The following is a 15,667-nucleotide window of genomic DNA, read 5'->3' on the forward strand; positions in this document are numbered from 1 at the left end:
GCGCCCGGCCACTGACACTATTTTCTAAGGATGACAACCTCACTGAAATACAGACAGTCTCTGACTTACAACTTTTCAAGTTTACAACGGCTTATCAGGGTATTAAATGCATTTTCTATTTATGATAGATTTATGAGGGTATAACCCCATCGTAGGATGAAGAGCATCTGTATGCTTCACCTGAAAGGTTGGGGTCCATTTTTAAAGGGTCTGTGGAAAGATAAGCCAGGTGGTGAATGGTGACAATGACTATTTTCCACGGCACTGCTCATTAAATCAACCTTGGTATAATTAGGAAAGACAAAATTCAAGCCAGTCTTGGAATCATTGGTTTAATGGTTCTCAATAAATGGTTAAGATTGATGTTTCCAGCCAAGTGAGATTTGGGTTTAGATACAGTTTGGGCTTAACTATCCTTTATCTCAGATTAAATGAGACAGTGCATGTAAACCACTTAGAAGAATGCCTGGAACACATTAACTTTCATTAGTAATGTTTTTGGTCATTCTTAAACATTTTCACTTCTGCCACCACTCTTTACGCAGAGTCTGGCACATAGCTGTCACTCAACGAATGTGAGTAAACAAACACCAGACACTTTAGTCTGCCAGGTCTTTGACATGCAAACCCATGGGGCCGGGTCTATACACTCCCTCCACTGAGCAAAAGACAAATGGCTTAGGCTACAAGGTTTGGGTCATCAAGGAAAGCTGTCAAATAATGAAGTGGGTTAGCAGATTCCTAAAAATTGGAACCATTTCAGCAGCAGTTTCATCCACAGGGAGACAGAGTAAATGCTCTCTCAGATCTGTCTCACATCTATAGAAACCTTACTCTGTTTATAGTCTTTTGGCATCTTGCTCTGCTATCTCACTTGAGATCACTCCTACAGAACTAATAGAGGAATAAATCAAAAGCAAACCAGTATAAGTAGAGATGCAATAAAATCTGGCTGTCTTGAATCCTGAGGGGCTTGCACATACTTGTTAAGGCATGCAGTGTGTGCTAGGGGCTTCAGCAGGGAATTCTACACAAGGACATGGTGTAGGAAGCAAAGACGAACCAACCCAAGTGGTACTAAAGAGGACAAGATGGGAAGGACATTTTTATTTTCCCTAATCTTCAGGCAACCTCACCAAGCTGGAGGTCACATGTAGCTGAGTGTGAAACCGAGAAAAATATGAAGCTTAAAAAGTACTGTGCGTTGTATTTCTTCAATCTCTGGCAGGCTGGGAGTCCAAGGTCAGTCTAGGCAGGAGGGCTGCTTGGCCTAAGCAATCATACAATCTTCACCGTCTTGAGCATATCTGACAAGACATACGTGTCATCCCAACCCCTCCCAGGCTTCCTCAGGGTCTGCTCCAAAGCCTGGGCTGTTTCTAGGAGCTCTGGTGTGGCAAGTTTTTGCTCAGGGTGCAGCTGACAGAACAGGATCTCATTCACTTCACCCTCAATTCGCCGGACATATAGGAGGGGGAACACTGCCTTGAGCCCAGCCAGCACTGAGTCCTTTAGCCCCAAGTCTCGGCACACGAGGTTGAGAATAAAAACACCTATAGGGTAGGAAGAAAAGTCAGAATGACCTCACATCAGGAGACATATCAAAGATAAGGATCGGCTTTGAGGAAAATACCAATTCCTGTCCCAAGGAGACTGATGGACTAAAACGCACTTATGATGGTGGTGAGTTTGCAGAGAATACACAGCATAGAAAGGCAGATGGAGAAAAGCATGGGGAGCATGTGAGCCATAGACAAACTTCAGCTTTATTTCTTGCTCTTCTGTGCTACTCACACATTATCTTACCATTCTCCACGCCTCAGTTTCCCAAAGAATTGCTTTGAGAAAGAAGTGATTCCCAGCCGGGCACGGTGGCTCATGTCTATGATCATATCACTTTGAGAGGCTGAGACAGGCATATCACTGAAAGTCATGAGTTTGAGACCAGCCTGGCCAAAATGGTGAAACCTCGGCTCTACTAAAAATATAAAAATTAGCTGGGCATGGTGGTGGACCCCTGTAATCCCAGCTGCTAGGGAGGCTGAGGCAGGAGCTGCTAGGGGGGCTGAGGCAGGAGAATCTCTTGAACCTGGGAGGCAGAGGTTGCAGTGAGCCAAAATCCAGCCTGGGTGACAGAATGAGACTTCGTCTCAATCAATTCATAGAAAGTGATTCCCTACAAAAGTAAAATTTACCAACTCTACAGGGATATTACATTCTTGACATACATACCATAGAGTATTTATTAACCAGTGAGAGGGCCAAGGTTACCTTGACTTCTGACAATTAAGATTCCAAATCAAGTCAGTTACCACAGTGCCTTACACCAAATCAAAAACACCTAGAGGGCTGTTAACATAGGGATTAAAGGCTCCAGTTTTGAGGTGACAAGGCACTGGGTTGGAGCCCCAACTGTTACCTTGCGTCACCTTGGCAAATCTTCAACCTCAGTTTCCTCATTCAAACAATGGACTGCTATGAAGATTAAATAACACACTGCCTGGTACAGCACGTGTAGGAAGCATCATGTAGTAGCTAGCATCACCATGCTAGTGGGAGTGTGAACTGCTACAACCACTTTGTAAAACTGTGTGGTAGCATCTACAAAAGCCAAACATACCCATAACCTATGATCCAGCAATGACAACCCTGTGTATATACCCAAGAGATCTGAAAACATAATTCATCAAAAGGCATATACTAACATGCTAATGGCAGCACTACTTATAATAGACCCACACAGGAAACAAACCAAATACCAACAGCAGAATGGATAAATGAATTGCGTTAAGTCACATGATACAACACAGCAATAAAAATAAGCCATGTAAACACAACACTGTGAATGAGTCTCACAAACATCATGTTGAGTGAAAGAAAATGGGCACTGAAAGAGTACATTCAGCCAAGTGCAGTGGCTCATGCCTGTAATCCCAGCACTTTGGGAGGCCAAGGTAGGAGGATCGCTTGAGGCTAGGAGTTTGAGACCAGCCTCGGCAACATAGTGAGATCCTGTCTCTACAAAAAATAAAAATAAAAAAATTAGCCAGGCCTGGTGGCATCCACCTGTAGTCCCAGCTACTCAGATGACTGAGGTGGGAGGATTCCTTGAGACCAGGAGTTTGAGGCTACAGTGAGCCATGATCATGCCACTGCACTCCAGCCTGGGAAACAAAGCAAAACCCTGTCTCAAAAAAAAAAAGAACATTCCAACATTCCATATGATTCCATTTATATAAAGAACAAGAACAGGCACAATTAAGCTGGGCGGACAGATGTTAAGATAGTGATTACTCTTGCGAGGACAAGTTACTGAAAGGGGATAAGAGATAGACTTCTGGCAAGCTGGAAATTTTCTGTGTCTGGTGCTAGTAAATGGGTGTATTCAATTTGGAAAAGCTGATCGAGCTCGCACTTCTGTGCATTTCTCATTAAAAAGATAAATTTTTCTTTTAATGGTCCCTTCCCTCCTCCCTCTCCAGCCTTTTGTTCTCCATACCTTCAGGAGTCAAGATGCTTTTAACGTTCTGTAGAAAAGATTGCTCCACAAATGCTGGGGGTGGACAACTCATTCCCAGTGTTGGGTCCTTACTGTCAACATCAAACATTATGACATCGTAGCAAGGCCGTGCTGGGAAAAAGAAGGAAACAAGTCCTTGTCTTTGCTGGATAAAATAATACCATTTACATTCCTACACTATACCTCCTCTTTACCAGTGGTGGGCATGGTGACTAAGTCAGAAGGATGACACAGAGGATGTGGTTTGCCTATAAGGGCACTGACATCATGGCCCAGGGCAGTCCTTGTCATCAGGGTTCAGAGTGTCCCATAGTAAAGATGGAACATTCTTCCACATTTAAAAGCACCTTCCAAAGGCAAAAACATTAATGGGGTCCACTTTAGCATGAATATTTCTTGGTTAAGAGGCCATCAACACCAGTGGCTTTTGACTGTGGCAGAACATTACAATCACCTTGGGAAACTTCTAATGTGGACTACACTGTGACCAACAGAATAAAACATCCTGGAGTGGTAGGGGGCAGATGAGAGGAGAGATGGGAAGCCTCTGGTATTTTTCTTGAGCTTTCCAGGTAATTCTAAATACAGTCAGAGTTGAGGACCACTGATCTAGACAAAGCAGCTGACTAAGCCTTTAAAGGCTGACCCAGTAAATGGTAACTTTTAACTCTGAAAACAGCATATTTTACCTCATAGGAGAAAATGTTCTGAAATTTCAGTTAGTGTTATCTTTATAGTTCCATGAACAAGAGCTGACTCAAGAAAGAAATCATTTTGCTAAATGGGTGAGAAAGAACTGATGAAGAATTGGATCTGCTCCTTACTATAATGTTAAATTGTTTTTATAGGGGTAGGTCTGCAATGCCACTGACATGTTTTTAGAAAATTTTGAGACTGTGGTAGTAATTATTCAATAATTAATAAGTATTTAATTAGGACTGCTGCATGCTTATCATTTTTCATAGCACAGATCTGATTTTGGTTTCTTACAAAGAGAACATGTTGGCTCATCAAAGTCCGAGGAGAACAATAGCCTGCATTTGCAGCCTTGAGCCCTCCAGTAATCTAAAACATTTTAGTGTTACAGAAGATGGGCAGAGCCATTGAAAATTAATCTATAGATAACAACAGCAGTAACATCGTGGATTAAGTACTTACCATGTGCATGGCACTGTCGTAAATACTTCACCGTATTAGCTATCTGGGCTTGGGCACCTAAACTAACCCTAGCCTCAGAGAGGGAACCTGTGAAACTGTTATAATTCAATTCAGCTTGCAATTAAAATTAAGATAGCATCGGTTCAATACTCGTCCCAGGCATCCTAGTTTGCCACACTCTTACTGGAAAATATTCTAATCCAATGAGACCAGAGTATCTGTTATGGAATAAGCAGACCAGGAAGGGTGTCCTGAGCTCCCCAGCAGAACTGAACCAACCTAACTGCCTTCTCTCCGAAGGACTTAAGCTCCAGAAAGTACTAAAGTCACCAGCAGCCTATTTGTATAATAAGCAGAGTTACTGTCCCTAGTATTTTGCAGAAAATTATTATGCTTATGGTTTTTGTCCTAAATCTGGGATGCAAATTACTAGAGCAAATGGAACCTTAATTCTAGTTGCAGAAGGCCTATCAGAATTCCCATAGAGTAGCATCTGCATCAAGGTTTCTCCACCTCAGCACCGTGGAAATTCTAGGCCAGATAATTCTATCATTAGTGCCTGTCCTGCACATTGTAAAATGTTTACTAGCATCCTAGATCTCTACCAGTTAGATTCAGTAGCAACATTCCTCACCCCCTGATCTGTGACAACCAAAAATTGTCTCCATACATTACCAAATGTCGGACCCTGAGGTTGTAAACCACTGATCTTACATGAATACTGTTTTGCTCTATTTCTGGCTTTACCTCCAGTCGAAATATTTACAAGAAACACCTCCCAACACACATTCCACCTTTTCTTCTCTGTTTCTTTGCCCAGTTAGACTTCAGGTTTCTTAAGATGGTGAGGAAATGACAAGCTTACAGGTCAGAAAAAAGCCCACTGGTCTGTTAGCACCGTAAGGGCAGGAATGGCCTGTTTTACTTATTGCTATACATTCATACCTGACACAGTGCTAAGCATATAGCTGGTACTCTAGTGAGTAAGTATATCAACAAATGAACAGGCTGAAGACTGGAATGAACTCATGCCACTCTCTTAGAGATAAACTGTAGAGGCCCTTACGGGCCTGACAATGTCAGACCAATCATCCTTCAACACCTCTTCAAATGCTCCAAGAGCAGTACCTTCTCCTCCTCCTGCCAGGCTGGCGATATAGTCCAGGCCGTCTGCAATGTGGACCTTCATTCGGTCACTCTGGGAGAAGCCAAACCACTGGGTGGCCACTTCCAACATGGAGGGGTCGATCTCCACAGCATCGATGCAGGACTTTGGGAAATGATCGTGGACAAAGAGGGGGAGGCTGCCTCCTCCCAGGCCTACCACCAACAATGCCAGTGGGATCTCTGTAAAAAAAGAATAGAGCATCACATTGCCATCTGTTCACTGGAAAATTCTGTACCAGCCTCAGGGAAGGCAAAAGCCTAGGTCAGCCCACTGTCTCCACTCAGGGGATACAAGATTTAGAGGTCTCCCTGTCTCATTCCAGAAATCTAAGAGTCAATTTGACATCTGATAACTCAATCCTGGATTCATGATGACTAGGATCCAGAAGGTGAACTAATGTGTTATTATTATGGTCTCTTAAAGATCTCAAAGTGGCCGGGGCAGTGGCTCACACCTGTAATCCCAGCACTTTGGGAGGTCGAGGTGGGTAGATTACTTGAGCTCAGGAGTTCGAGACCAGCCTGGGCAACACGGTGAAATCCTGTCTATAGAAAGTAGAAAAATTAGCTGGGCATGGTGACACACACTGGTGGTACCAGCTACATGGTAAGCTGAGGTGGGAGCCTGAGGAGGTCAAGGCTGCAGTGAGCTGTGATCGTACCACTGCACTCTAGCCTGGGCAAGAGTGAATCCCTGTCTCAAAAAAAAGAAGATTCCTCACTATAAGAGTTATTAGACCCTCTCTAGGAAAGGGAGGAAGAGTGGCCAAGCAATCCTGCTCATGATTAAAAGGCAAGAGAAGTGCAATGCCCCTTGCCCCTGACTCAAAAGGCCACACTGTCTTCTCAGACACCCTCACCAAGTAAGGGTAAGCCATTCAAGTTCCACACATCACAGGAAAACAAAGGCCCAACTCCGGCTCCTGAGCACAGAGCACAGCCACCACAGGAGGATCAAAGGAAGACAACAAAAAAAAAAGTCACCCAAAGGAGACAATCCCTGAGAATTAAATCTAAGAACTGAGGTTCTAGTGACATATATCAACACTACAACAGGACAAAAGTATAGGGTGTTCCAAGAAGGCACATTCAGGGACTTCAGGTGAAAATGGTTATAATCACAGACAGAAACATGAACATTTTTACTAATGCAGTCAGATCCAAACCTGCTATTAGTAATAAGGCTATGACTGCATTAACTATAATATGAATCTTTTTAGAAAGTAGAACTTCAAGATACAATGGCATCTTATGTTCAAGTGATGCATTATAGAAAAGCTGAACAATTAAACTCTGTGTATTTTTACTTGTCTCACTGAATACACGATATACCTTAATTTTAAAAAGAAATGAACAGAAAAAATGCCATTTAGACCCTAACATATTTCAATACAATTTCAATATAACAGGTTGAGTTTGAGGCAACAGTTAATTAGACTGCTCATTAACTTTTAACATGGTTGAGATGAAGAAAGATACACTGTCAGCTTATAATCGCTGTTCTTCAACTACAATGCAGGTGACACCAATTGTTTAGGTCTGTAATCTTTATGCTCCCTTCTGTGGAAGGCAGTGACATCTCTCTCACCTAGGAGTAGCTCTGGGTTTCTCAGCAGGGCAAGGCCAGCGATCATGGCTTTGTGGTGTTCACAACACAGGTAACTCTTATCAATGGACTGTCCTGGGGCTGCAGGGAAGTCCTCCGCATCAGCAGGCCGCTGCTTCTTCCTGTCCTTTTTCCGCTTCTTCTGGGCTAAACAAGAGATATGAAGTTCCATGCTTAGTACACTAGTCCTCAGGAAGAAAGGGTTACCAGCAGCAGTGTGCTCCAGATGGCTTGAATAGACTCAAAAGACCTAATGGTTAAAATTTTGCAAACTGGTTGACATCATGTTGATAGCCTGAAACTGGCCATAGTGAAATCATTTAGACGTTTGTCCCCTACAAACCTCATGCTGAAATGTGATCCCCAATGTCACAGCCACCATGCTGGTCATGAGGGCAGATCCCTCATGAATGGCTGGGTGCCTTCCCCATGGTATTGAGTGAGTTCTCACTCTAGAGCTGTTGTTGAAAAAAGCCTGGCATCTCTCTTGCTATGTGATGTGCCTGCTCTCCCTTCACCTTCTGTGATAATTGTAAGCTTCCTGAAGCCTCACCAGAAGCAGATGTTGGTACCATGCTTCTTGTACAGTCTGCAGAACCATAAGCCAAAATAAACTTTTTTTCTTTATAAACTACCCAGTCTCAGGTATTCCTTTATAAGCAACGTAAAACAAACAAACACAGTGGTGGTATTTATACTAGAGAACCGATAAACACTATAAATCAGGATGTGCCCCCCCACCCTGCCCCACAAAGAGACAGTTGTTAAACATTTAACATATACAATGGATGCAAGGAAGCTGGAAAAGGAAATGGCAAATGCACAGTCAAAAACCTGGGAAAACTCAACTGAGGAGCCCTGGTACCTCCCCTCTGAGAAATGTAAGGCCACTAACAGGAGAAAAGATTACTCATAAAGTCTTTTAAAGAAAGGTAAAGTTACTAATCACCTCCTATGTGCCAATTACTATACCGTAACTTTTATTCTTTTCGCTCTTCTAACAACCTTATCATTCCAATTCTTGGCACATGAACACACTGAGCCACTGAAGTGTTAAGTAAATAGGGAATCGGCAGATGGTAGAGACAGGAGTTGAACCTCGGACTGCCTGTCTCCATCACCTATCATCTTTCTGCCATGCCACACAGGTAGCACTACCAACCTCTGCTGAAGAAGAAAATCACAAGTATTCAAAAAGAAATAAATCCGAAAAAGCCACTCCCATTTCCCTCTCCCTACTCCCTTCACTGCTCCAGGGTATCATACTAAACAGATGGCTGTGTCTTCATAGGGATCAGCTGCATTCCCCAGCAGCAAAAGGTATTGATGAGTGGGGTCGGGGTGCTTTTCAGAAATTAAATCACTTTTTAATATGCTCTCCTTCTTGCTCACCAATACTCCCATGAGAGGGAACATTCTTTCCATGAGAACAAAGTGCTACCAAGAAGTCAAGGAACATGACAATGGTGAAAAAACCTGAATCCCAAACTGAAAGGGGCACAATGTCCTTTTAAGCAATTTTACTGAGATTTTAGTGAGATGAAACTGGACCAACCTGTAGCCAGAGTGACCAAATAATAGGGCAGAAACCCAACAATCTTGGGTGCTCTTGGCCAGGGAAAACTCCTAAAGAAAAAAACCATTTCGCTGGGTAACTTGATCCTAGTTCAGAGCAAGTCCATGACCTCAAGCGTCTGAATTCTCTGTCTCCACCCTCCTCCCAGATGGCCTTGCTATGAGGGCAGGCAAGCCAGGCAAAGGGAACAACTGGGAATCAGGAGAGCCATTTCAGCTTCCATCCCTGAATCTCTGTGCCTCAGACACGGAAAATGCACTAGAGACGGAGAGGTGAGGGGCGTTCACTTTTCACTCTCTACATTTGACTTTTGAAGTGATTTCAATGAGCAAGTATCACCTTTAAAACACAAACTAACACAGCCTGTGAGAAACACAGGTAAAAACAAACTATTGATTCCCCATCAGGGGGAGTTTCTGAGTGACAGCTGGGAGACCACTTAAAGGGATCCTAGAGGAGATGGTTTAGATCTACACTGTCCAATACTAGCCACTAGCCCCCTGTGTCTGTTGAAATGTAAATGTAAATTAATTAGAATTAAAGAAAATAAAAATTTAGTTCCTCAGTTACACTAGCCACATTCCAAACGCTCAGCACTACATAAGGTTAGTCACGACCACATTAGAAACTCAGGTACTAAACATCTCCTTCATCACAGACAGTTCTACTGAACAGTGCTATACTAGATGGCCTCTAAGTCACCCGCCAACTCCAAAACCCTCTGAAACAGGTGAGTCACACGATGGAGGGCAGGGCTCACCTGCAACTTCCATGGTTCTGGCTCACCTCACAGACGCCTACTGAAACAATACACAGATGTACATGGAGCACCTGCAAAACAGATGCCTTTAAACTGAAGACATTAAGGCGATTATCACATGTATTTGGCTTCACTACCCACGCCCCTTATCACTTCAGAGCCAGACTCTGCTCAAGAACAGAATGTACTCTGCTTATCGCTGCTCACACCCTAAGAGTCCAGATGGTTAAGAATTCACAGACACCCAGGTCCATTCTACATCTCGGCCAAGCTCCCAGGAAATGTAGTCCATGCCACAGCGACCTGGGTCCCACCACGGCGCCTATGACACCTCACCTTTGTAAGACACATCCTTCAGCAACCTGGCTTCTGACTGCACCACATTCCTGTTGCTAAGGAAAATCAGTCGCCGGAAGTATCGCTTGTCATCCCCTTGCACGTCCTCGATGACATAGTTACCGCTCAAGGCACTGCAGTCTTGGTGCTGAACAGTCCGGACCCCAATGTCCCCACCCACAGACAGAAAGGGCACCTGAAGGTACAACCAGAGATGTGGTCAAAACAGTAGTTCATTTAAGAAATAAGAGAAATTATAACCCCTTCCCCTTTGTGTGTATATATCCCTATACCATGGTTCTAAACAACAACTACTCCAAAGATTTGCCATTCTATGAAAGCACTTTTCTGGAGCCGTTGAACCGATCTAAGAGGTTTAACTCATCTTTTGAAAATCAACTGAACACATAAATATCTTCCAAACAACTAGTGAGATGCAGTTGATTCTCCCCAAGTTCTTTTAGGGGTTTCTCATCAGTAAACCCTAAAAGAACTCTCAATAGTCCAGAATAACACAAGCTAGAGGGAACCCTCAGGAAGAGGCTGTGATTATGAGAAGGAATCTACACAAGAATAAAGATAACAAAATCCATGGGGGAAACAACCACTCCAAATCTAGAGAAATTTTCCTTTCCCCTAATTATTCTCATCTATTTTTCCCCCATTTTTCTAAACCTTAGGAGAAAAATATACTTTCCCCCTATACTTTCCCACTCCTTCCCTCTATCTTTGTATCTATTTCTTTTTTTAAAGACCTATAAGACTACTTAATAATCACCAGTATCTCCTGACCCTGCAGACTCACCACTGGTGAGAGGTCACAAATGAAGCTCCCCAGAGGATCTGGGCTTCCCTGAAATAGGGGTCACCAACCCCAAAGTTGGCCAGGAAGAATCAAACACACATTCTTCTGTAAACACAAGTCAGCCTAGTGGACAGAACCACAAGCCAGGCACCCAGAAGCCTGGGTTCTTTTTTTCAGAACTGTTATAATTTGCACCAAGCCTCTAGATACCTTTGCTTTCCCACCTATCAAGAAGGATCAAAGCTTGGGCAACACAGGGAGACCCTGTCTCTAAAAAAAATGTAAAAAAACTAGCCAGGTATGGTGGTTTGCACCTATAGTCCCAGTTACTACCAGAGGCTGAGGTGGGAGGACGGTCTGAACCCAGGAGGTTGAGGCTGAGGCTGCAGTGAGCCGTGATCACACCACTGAACTCCAGTCCAGCCTGGGCAACAGAGCAAGACCCTATCTCAAAAAAGAAAAAAAAAGGATCAACTCCTCAACATGAAGTTCTTGCAGTAAAATCACTTGTTCATTACCCATGGTGACCAGGATGGCACAGTTGGTGTTAACTGATAATACCGTATCACCATTTAGGCAAAAACCTTCAGTTTCCTTCCCAGTAAAACACCTGACCAGCAACGTGAATACCTGGATAACCGTGCTGAGCTGTTTTGGCCCTTTCCCATTTATACCCTTAGATAATGATAGTTCTAAGAAGCAAAATGACCAAGAAAATCCAGCTCAAAAAGTGTGGAAGAAGAAACCCACAGTCAGAGCAACTCAAATTAAGAAGAACTGGAGCCCGCAATGTGTAGAGCATTTCCGTCCTGCCATGTCTATCGAGTCTGAGAGGCTCCCCTAGACACAGACCCTACTGTACTCACTTTCCTCTCATTGCCTGGGGCAAAGGACAGGGTTTCCCTGCCATGTAACCCTTAGCTGCTGATACCCATCCAGGATTAGATGAGAGTCACAGACTCTAGTCCTAGATCCTGACAAGGCTCCCTCTGCCTCCCTGGCTGCTAACATGACCTCAGAGACCCATGAAAGCTGTACGAAAGCTGTGTTACCTGCTGCTGGGCAGGCATCCCAGCTGGGGCCAGCTCCATGACTCTAGCCGACAGCTCAGCTTGGATGTGGTCCATGCTTTCATACTGCTGACCTCGGTGAAGGGCCACTGTAATCAGCCTCCTGAAGCCAGCACTGGCCGCCAGCTGTTTCCGGCCCTCATCCATGCCAAAGAGCCACTCAGTCTCCCGGCCCTGGGGGACTAGAAAAAAGAACTTTGGTTACAGGGAGTCCTGGAAAGAGTGTTCAAGCCCACAACCAATATGGCCCAAATGGAAGGGAGCCAGTCCCTGTCCAAGACCAGCATCTTCCCCAACTGTGACCCACTGAGGAGCTAACGACTCTCTAGTTCACAACACCTAGGGCAAAGCAGCCCATCAGACAAGACGCAGGACCAAGGGTGGAGAAGAAGTGTGGGCATGTCTGTAGGGGAAGGAGGCAGGCACCTACCACAAGAAAAACAGCAATAATGCCAACACAAGTAAGTCATGCCAGGCATGACTCCAAGCTGTTGACAAATACATATTAATGGAATCCTCCAACAGCCCAAGCTGCAGGTAGTAGTATTATCCCCATTTTTACAAATGAGGAAATTGAGAAACAGAAGTTACACTATTTGCCCAACTTCACACAATAAGTAAATGGTGAAGCTGGGACTCAAACCCAGGCAGTCTAGCCCCAGACTCTACCCACGCTTGTATTCACTACACTATTTATTTCCACACATGGATGGATAGAATTACAGAATACTTGAAAAACTGGTTCAGTCACCAGGAAACAAACTACCATAACACCAAGACCATAAACACTTTGCATTTGTCTAGAATGTTCTACTTTTGAAAGCATTTCCTCCTGCTATCTTTTTTATCCTTTTTAAGGTAAATCTGGTATCACTTACTGCTTTCAATAATAATGGTTAATATTTACACAGCACTTCCAAGGCCAGGTACCATTTCTAAGAGCTTTTATACTTCTCACAACTATACCAGAGTTACACTCCCACTTTCTAGGTGAGAAAACCAAGGCAGAGAAAGAAAAGTAACCTGTCTAATGTCATACCATCAGGAAATGACTGAGCCAAAACTGAAACCCAAACAGTCTGGTTCCAGAGCTCACTTTTTTAGCTGCTATCCTATGCTGCCTCTCTAAATTTTGCAGACAAGCACAGCAACTTTCCCAGGTCCTGCAGCTCACAGGATACAGCTGGGACTAGAACCTATGTCTTAGACTTGCTAGTCCAGCATTGCTTCCATTAGTCCATGCTACCAAGTAACTAGCATCTCTATGTCATATGTGACCTCCTAAATGTATCTCTATTCTCTCTCCCCTACCAACCCCATTCTCACACTTCATCAAGCCTTTGCAATGGCAAATGAGAAGGAATAGGTCTCAACTCGCAGTAGGTTGCTAGAGAGCTATTACTCTCCTTTCATCATGCTTTGGGTGGTCTAGTCCTCTGTAAGTACAAACCCCTGCAAGATAAAAACAGTCAAGAATCCCACCAAAGCCCCAGCCCAGCCTCAGCCCCAGCCCCAGCCCAAGCCCAAGTCCCAGCCCCTGTAAGCCAGCCCCTCCAGGGAAGAGAGGGAGCAATCCCAACTCACTGATGAAAATCGCAAAATGATTGTCCCGCGATGGTTTCACAGTGGGGCTGTCCACCACGTGGAGGGTGTAGCGTGGCTCCCCCGTGTCCCCATCGCACAAGTCCAGAGACACACTCCCCAGCTTGGCCTTGCGGCGCAGCTGGCTGCACAGCCAGGCATACTGCTGCCGCTCCCGCACCGCCTCGGCCAGCCGCTCGGCACTCTCCAGCCGCACAGGCTTGCCCTGCTCCTGAGCACACAGCTCAAAGATCTGAAGGGCAGAGCCAGGGACTGGCCTGAACTTGGTCATGATGAAGGCAAAGACAGGCAAGGAGAACTGAGGCTCTGCTTCCAACACCTGGTCCTGGCTGTTGGCCACTTGGTGCACCCTCACCATCCACCCCTCCCGGGAGAAGTGGCCCACTGCTTTCTTCAGGATGTGAGCCTGAGCCAGGGAGATGCAGAGATAGCGACCGCCCACCTGCAGGACACGGCCAACCTCAGCCAGCATCCTGTCCACCTGTTGCAGGGTCTTCTCTTCCTCATCTGTCAGGACAGCATCCAGGGTGCCCTTGTCCAACACCACCTGGAACGAGGCATCGGGAAACTCCATCTGTGTCATGTCCATCTTCAAGAAGCTCATCTGGGGCCGTCGCGTGGCATTGCATTCCTTCATTTGCTTGATGACAACCTCACTGATGTCGATGTTCACTATATCCCGATAGCCCACATCATACAGTTGCTCACTCAGTTCTGAGTTGCCACATCCAATCACCAGCACCTGGAGAAAAAATTCGCAGACAAGAGGGAGGTAATCAAAGCAAAGGACTGTGCTTCAGGTACTTCAAGGAATCAAGTCTCACCTTGGCTGAGGCACATTTGCAGAAGGTGGAGATGCTACTACCAGGGAAACAGCAACATTGCAGAGCTGATTCTAGACTCTATCTTGAAACACCACATATATACTCGCTAGTGAAAACCACATTCAGCTACAATACAAGTTATATAAGAATGGGCTTTGTGTTGCAGAAACAAATTAATCATAATTGTTCTTTTCTCTAAAACATGCACTTGTTACTTGGGAATTAATAGGAAGTCAGAGAATCCAAATATAGAGTTATAGTTGAAATCCTAGGCCGGGAATAACCCTATTTCCTCAATCTACTCATGCCTTTGGCTCCATTAGACAATAAAGTACACTTTGTGAGGATTCAAATCTTACTTCCATCACAGATTCCATCTCACAATATTCAGCTATTTTCTGAAGCCAAACTTAAAATTCAGATTGTTGTCTCCCTCTCCAGGGAGCAATCTTCCATTCAAACTTAGAAATTCTGATATTGCCATCTCTGGAAAAGCATGGTACAAAGAGATGTGCATATGCTTTGGAGCCAGACAGGCCTGAGTTTAAATCCCCACATGACCACTTGGGCATGATCTTGGGCAAAAAAAAAAAAAGTGGCTCTCAAGGCCTCAGTTTCCTCATCTGTAAAATGCATCCAGGGCCACTCACCTGAGTTTATGATGAGAATTGAAAGACTGCACATGCATATACACGGCACACAATAAAGGTCTGGCACATAAAGCTTACCCACAAATGTTAGTTTTCTACCTTTCCTCCTTCCCAACCTCCAGTACAATCTCACCTATTACCAAACCCATTATTGTACTTATCACGTTTCACTTCTGGAACATGTGCAGGGTTTATGTCTTAATGCTCTTATAGCTTAAGGACTGGGCACAGTCCCTGAAACTCGGGGAGTACTGAACAACTATTTGAAAAACAAATTCATACACAAAGTCACACCTGCCGCAGGTTGCACAGGAATGCACAGTGACAGAAGATTGGAAGTCACTCTTCAAGTAGGGTCATTAATCCAAGAATGAGTTGGGGTGGGAGGTTTATTACCTGCAAACCTTTAAAAAAAATTTTTGAGACAGCGTCTCACTCTGTCACCCAGGTTGGAGTGCAGTGGAGTGATCATGGCTCACTGCAGCCTCAACCTCCTGGGCTCAAGCGATCCTCCCACCTAAGCCTCCCGAGTAGCTGGAACTACAGATGCGCGCCACCACGCCCAGCTATTTTTTTCATTTTTTGTAGAGACG

At 44.5% G+C, this 15,667-nt stretch overlaps 1 protein-coding gene across 4 annotated transcripts in view; it reads right to left on the reverse strand.

The window, feature by feature from the left end:
• Positions 1-316: 316 nt before the first annotated feature.
• The window catches only part of METTL13 (methyltransferase like 13), an 18,085-nt gene continuing 2,734 nt past the window's right edge, over positions 317-15,667 (reverse strand). For 2 of the 4 annotated variants that reach the window (XM_012000438.1, XM_012000439.1), the window contains 7 exons: positions 13,583-14,342; positions 11,981-12,180; positions 10,124-10,319; positions 7,434-7,598; positions 5,807-6,025; positions 3,500-3,631; positions 319-1,553 (listed from right to left, as the gene is read on the reverse strand). In XM_012000438.1, the coding sequence (XP_011855828.1) occupies positions 1,279-1,553; positions 3,500-3,631; positions 5,807-6,025; positions 7,434-7,598; positions 10,124-10,319; positions 11,981-12,180; positions 13,583-14,237 (1,842 nt within the window). In that variant the 5' untranslated portion in view covers positions 14,238-14,342 and the 3' untranslated portion in view covers positions 319-1,278. Of the gene's footprint in view, positions 1,554-3,499; positions 3,632-5,806; positions 6,026-7,433; positions 7,599-10,123; positions 10,320-11,980; positions 12,181-13,582; positions 14,343-15,667 lie in introns of all 4 variants that reach the window. The other 2 variants (XM_012000437.1, XM_012000440.1) reach the window with 2 other exon arrangements.

This window comes from Mandrillus leucophaeus, unplaced genomic scaffold (genome assembly GCF_000951045.1).
Source record: "Mandrillus leucophaeus isolate KB7577 unplaced genomic scaffold, Mleu.le_1.0 Scaffold629, whole genome shotgun sequence".
Taxonomy (NCBI): Eukaryota; Metazoa; Chordata; class Mammalia; order Primates; family Cercopithecidae; genus Mandrillus; species Mandrillus leucophaeus.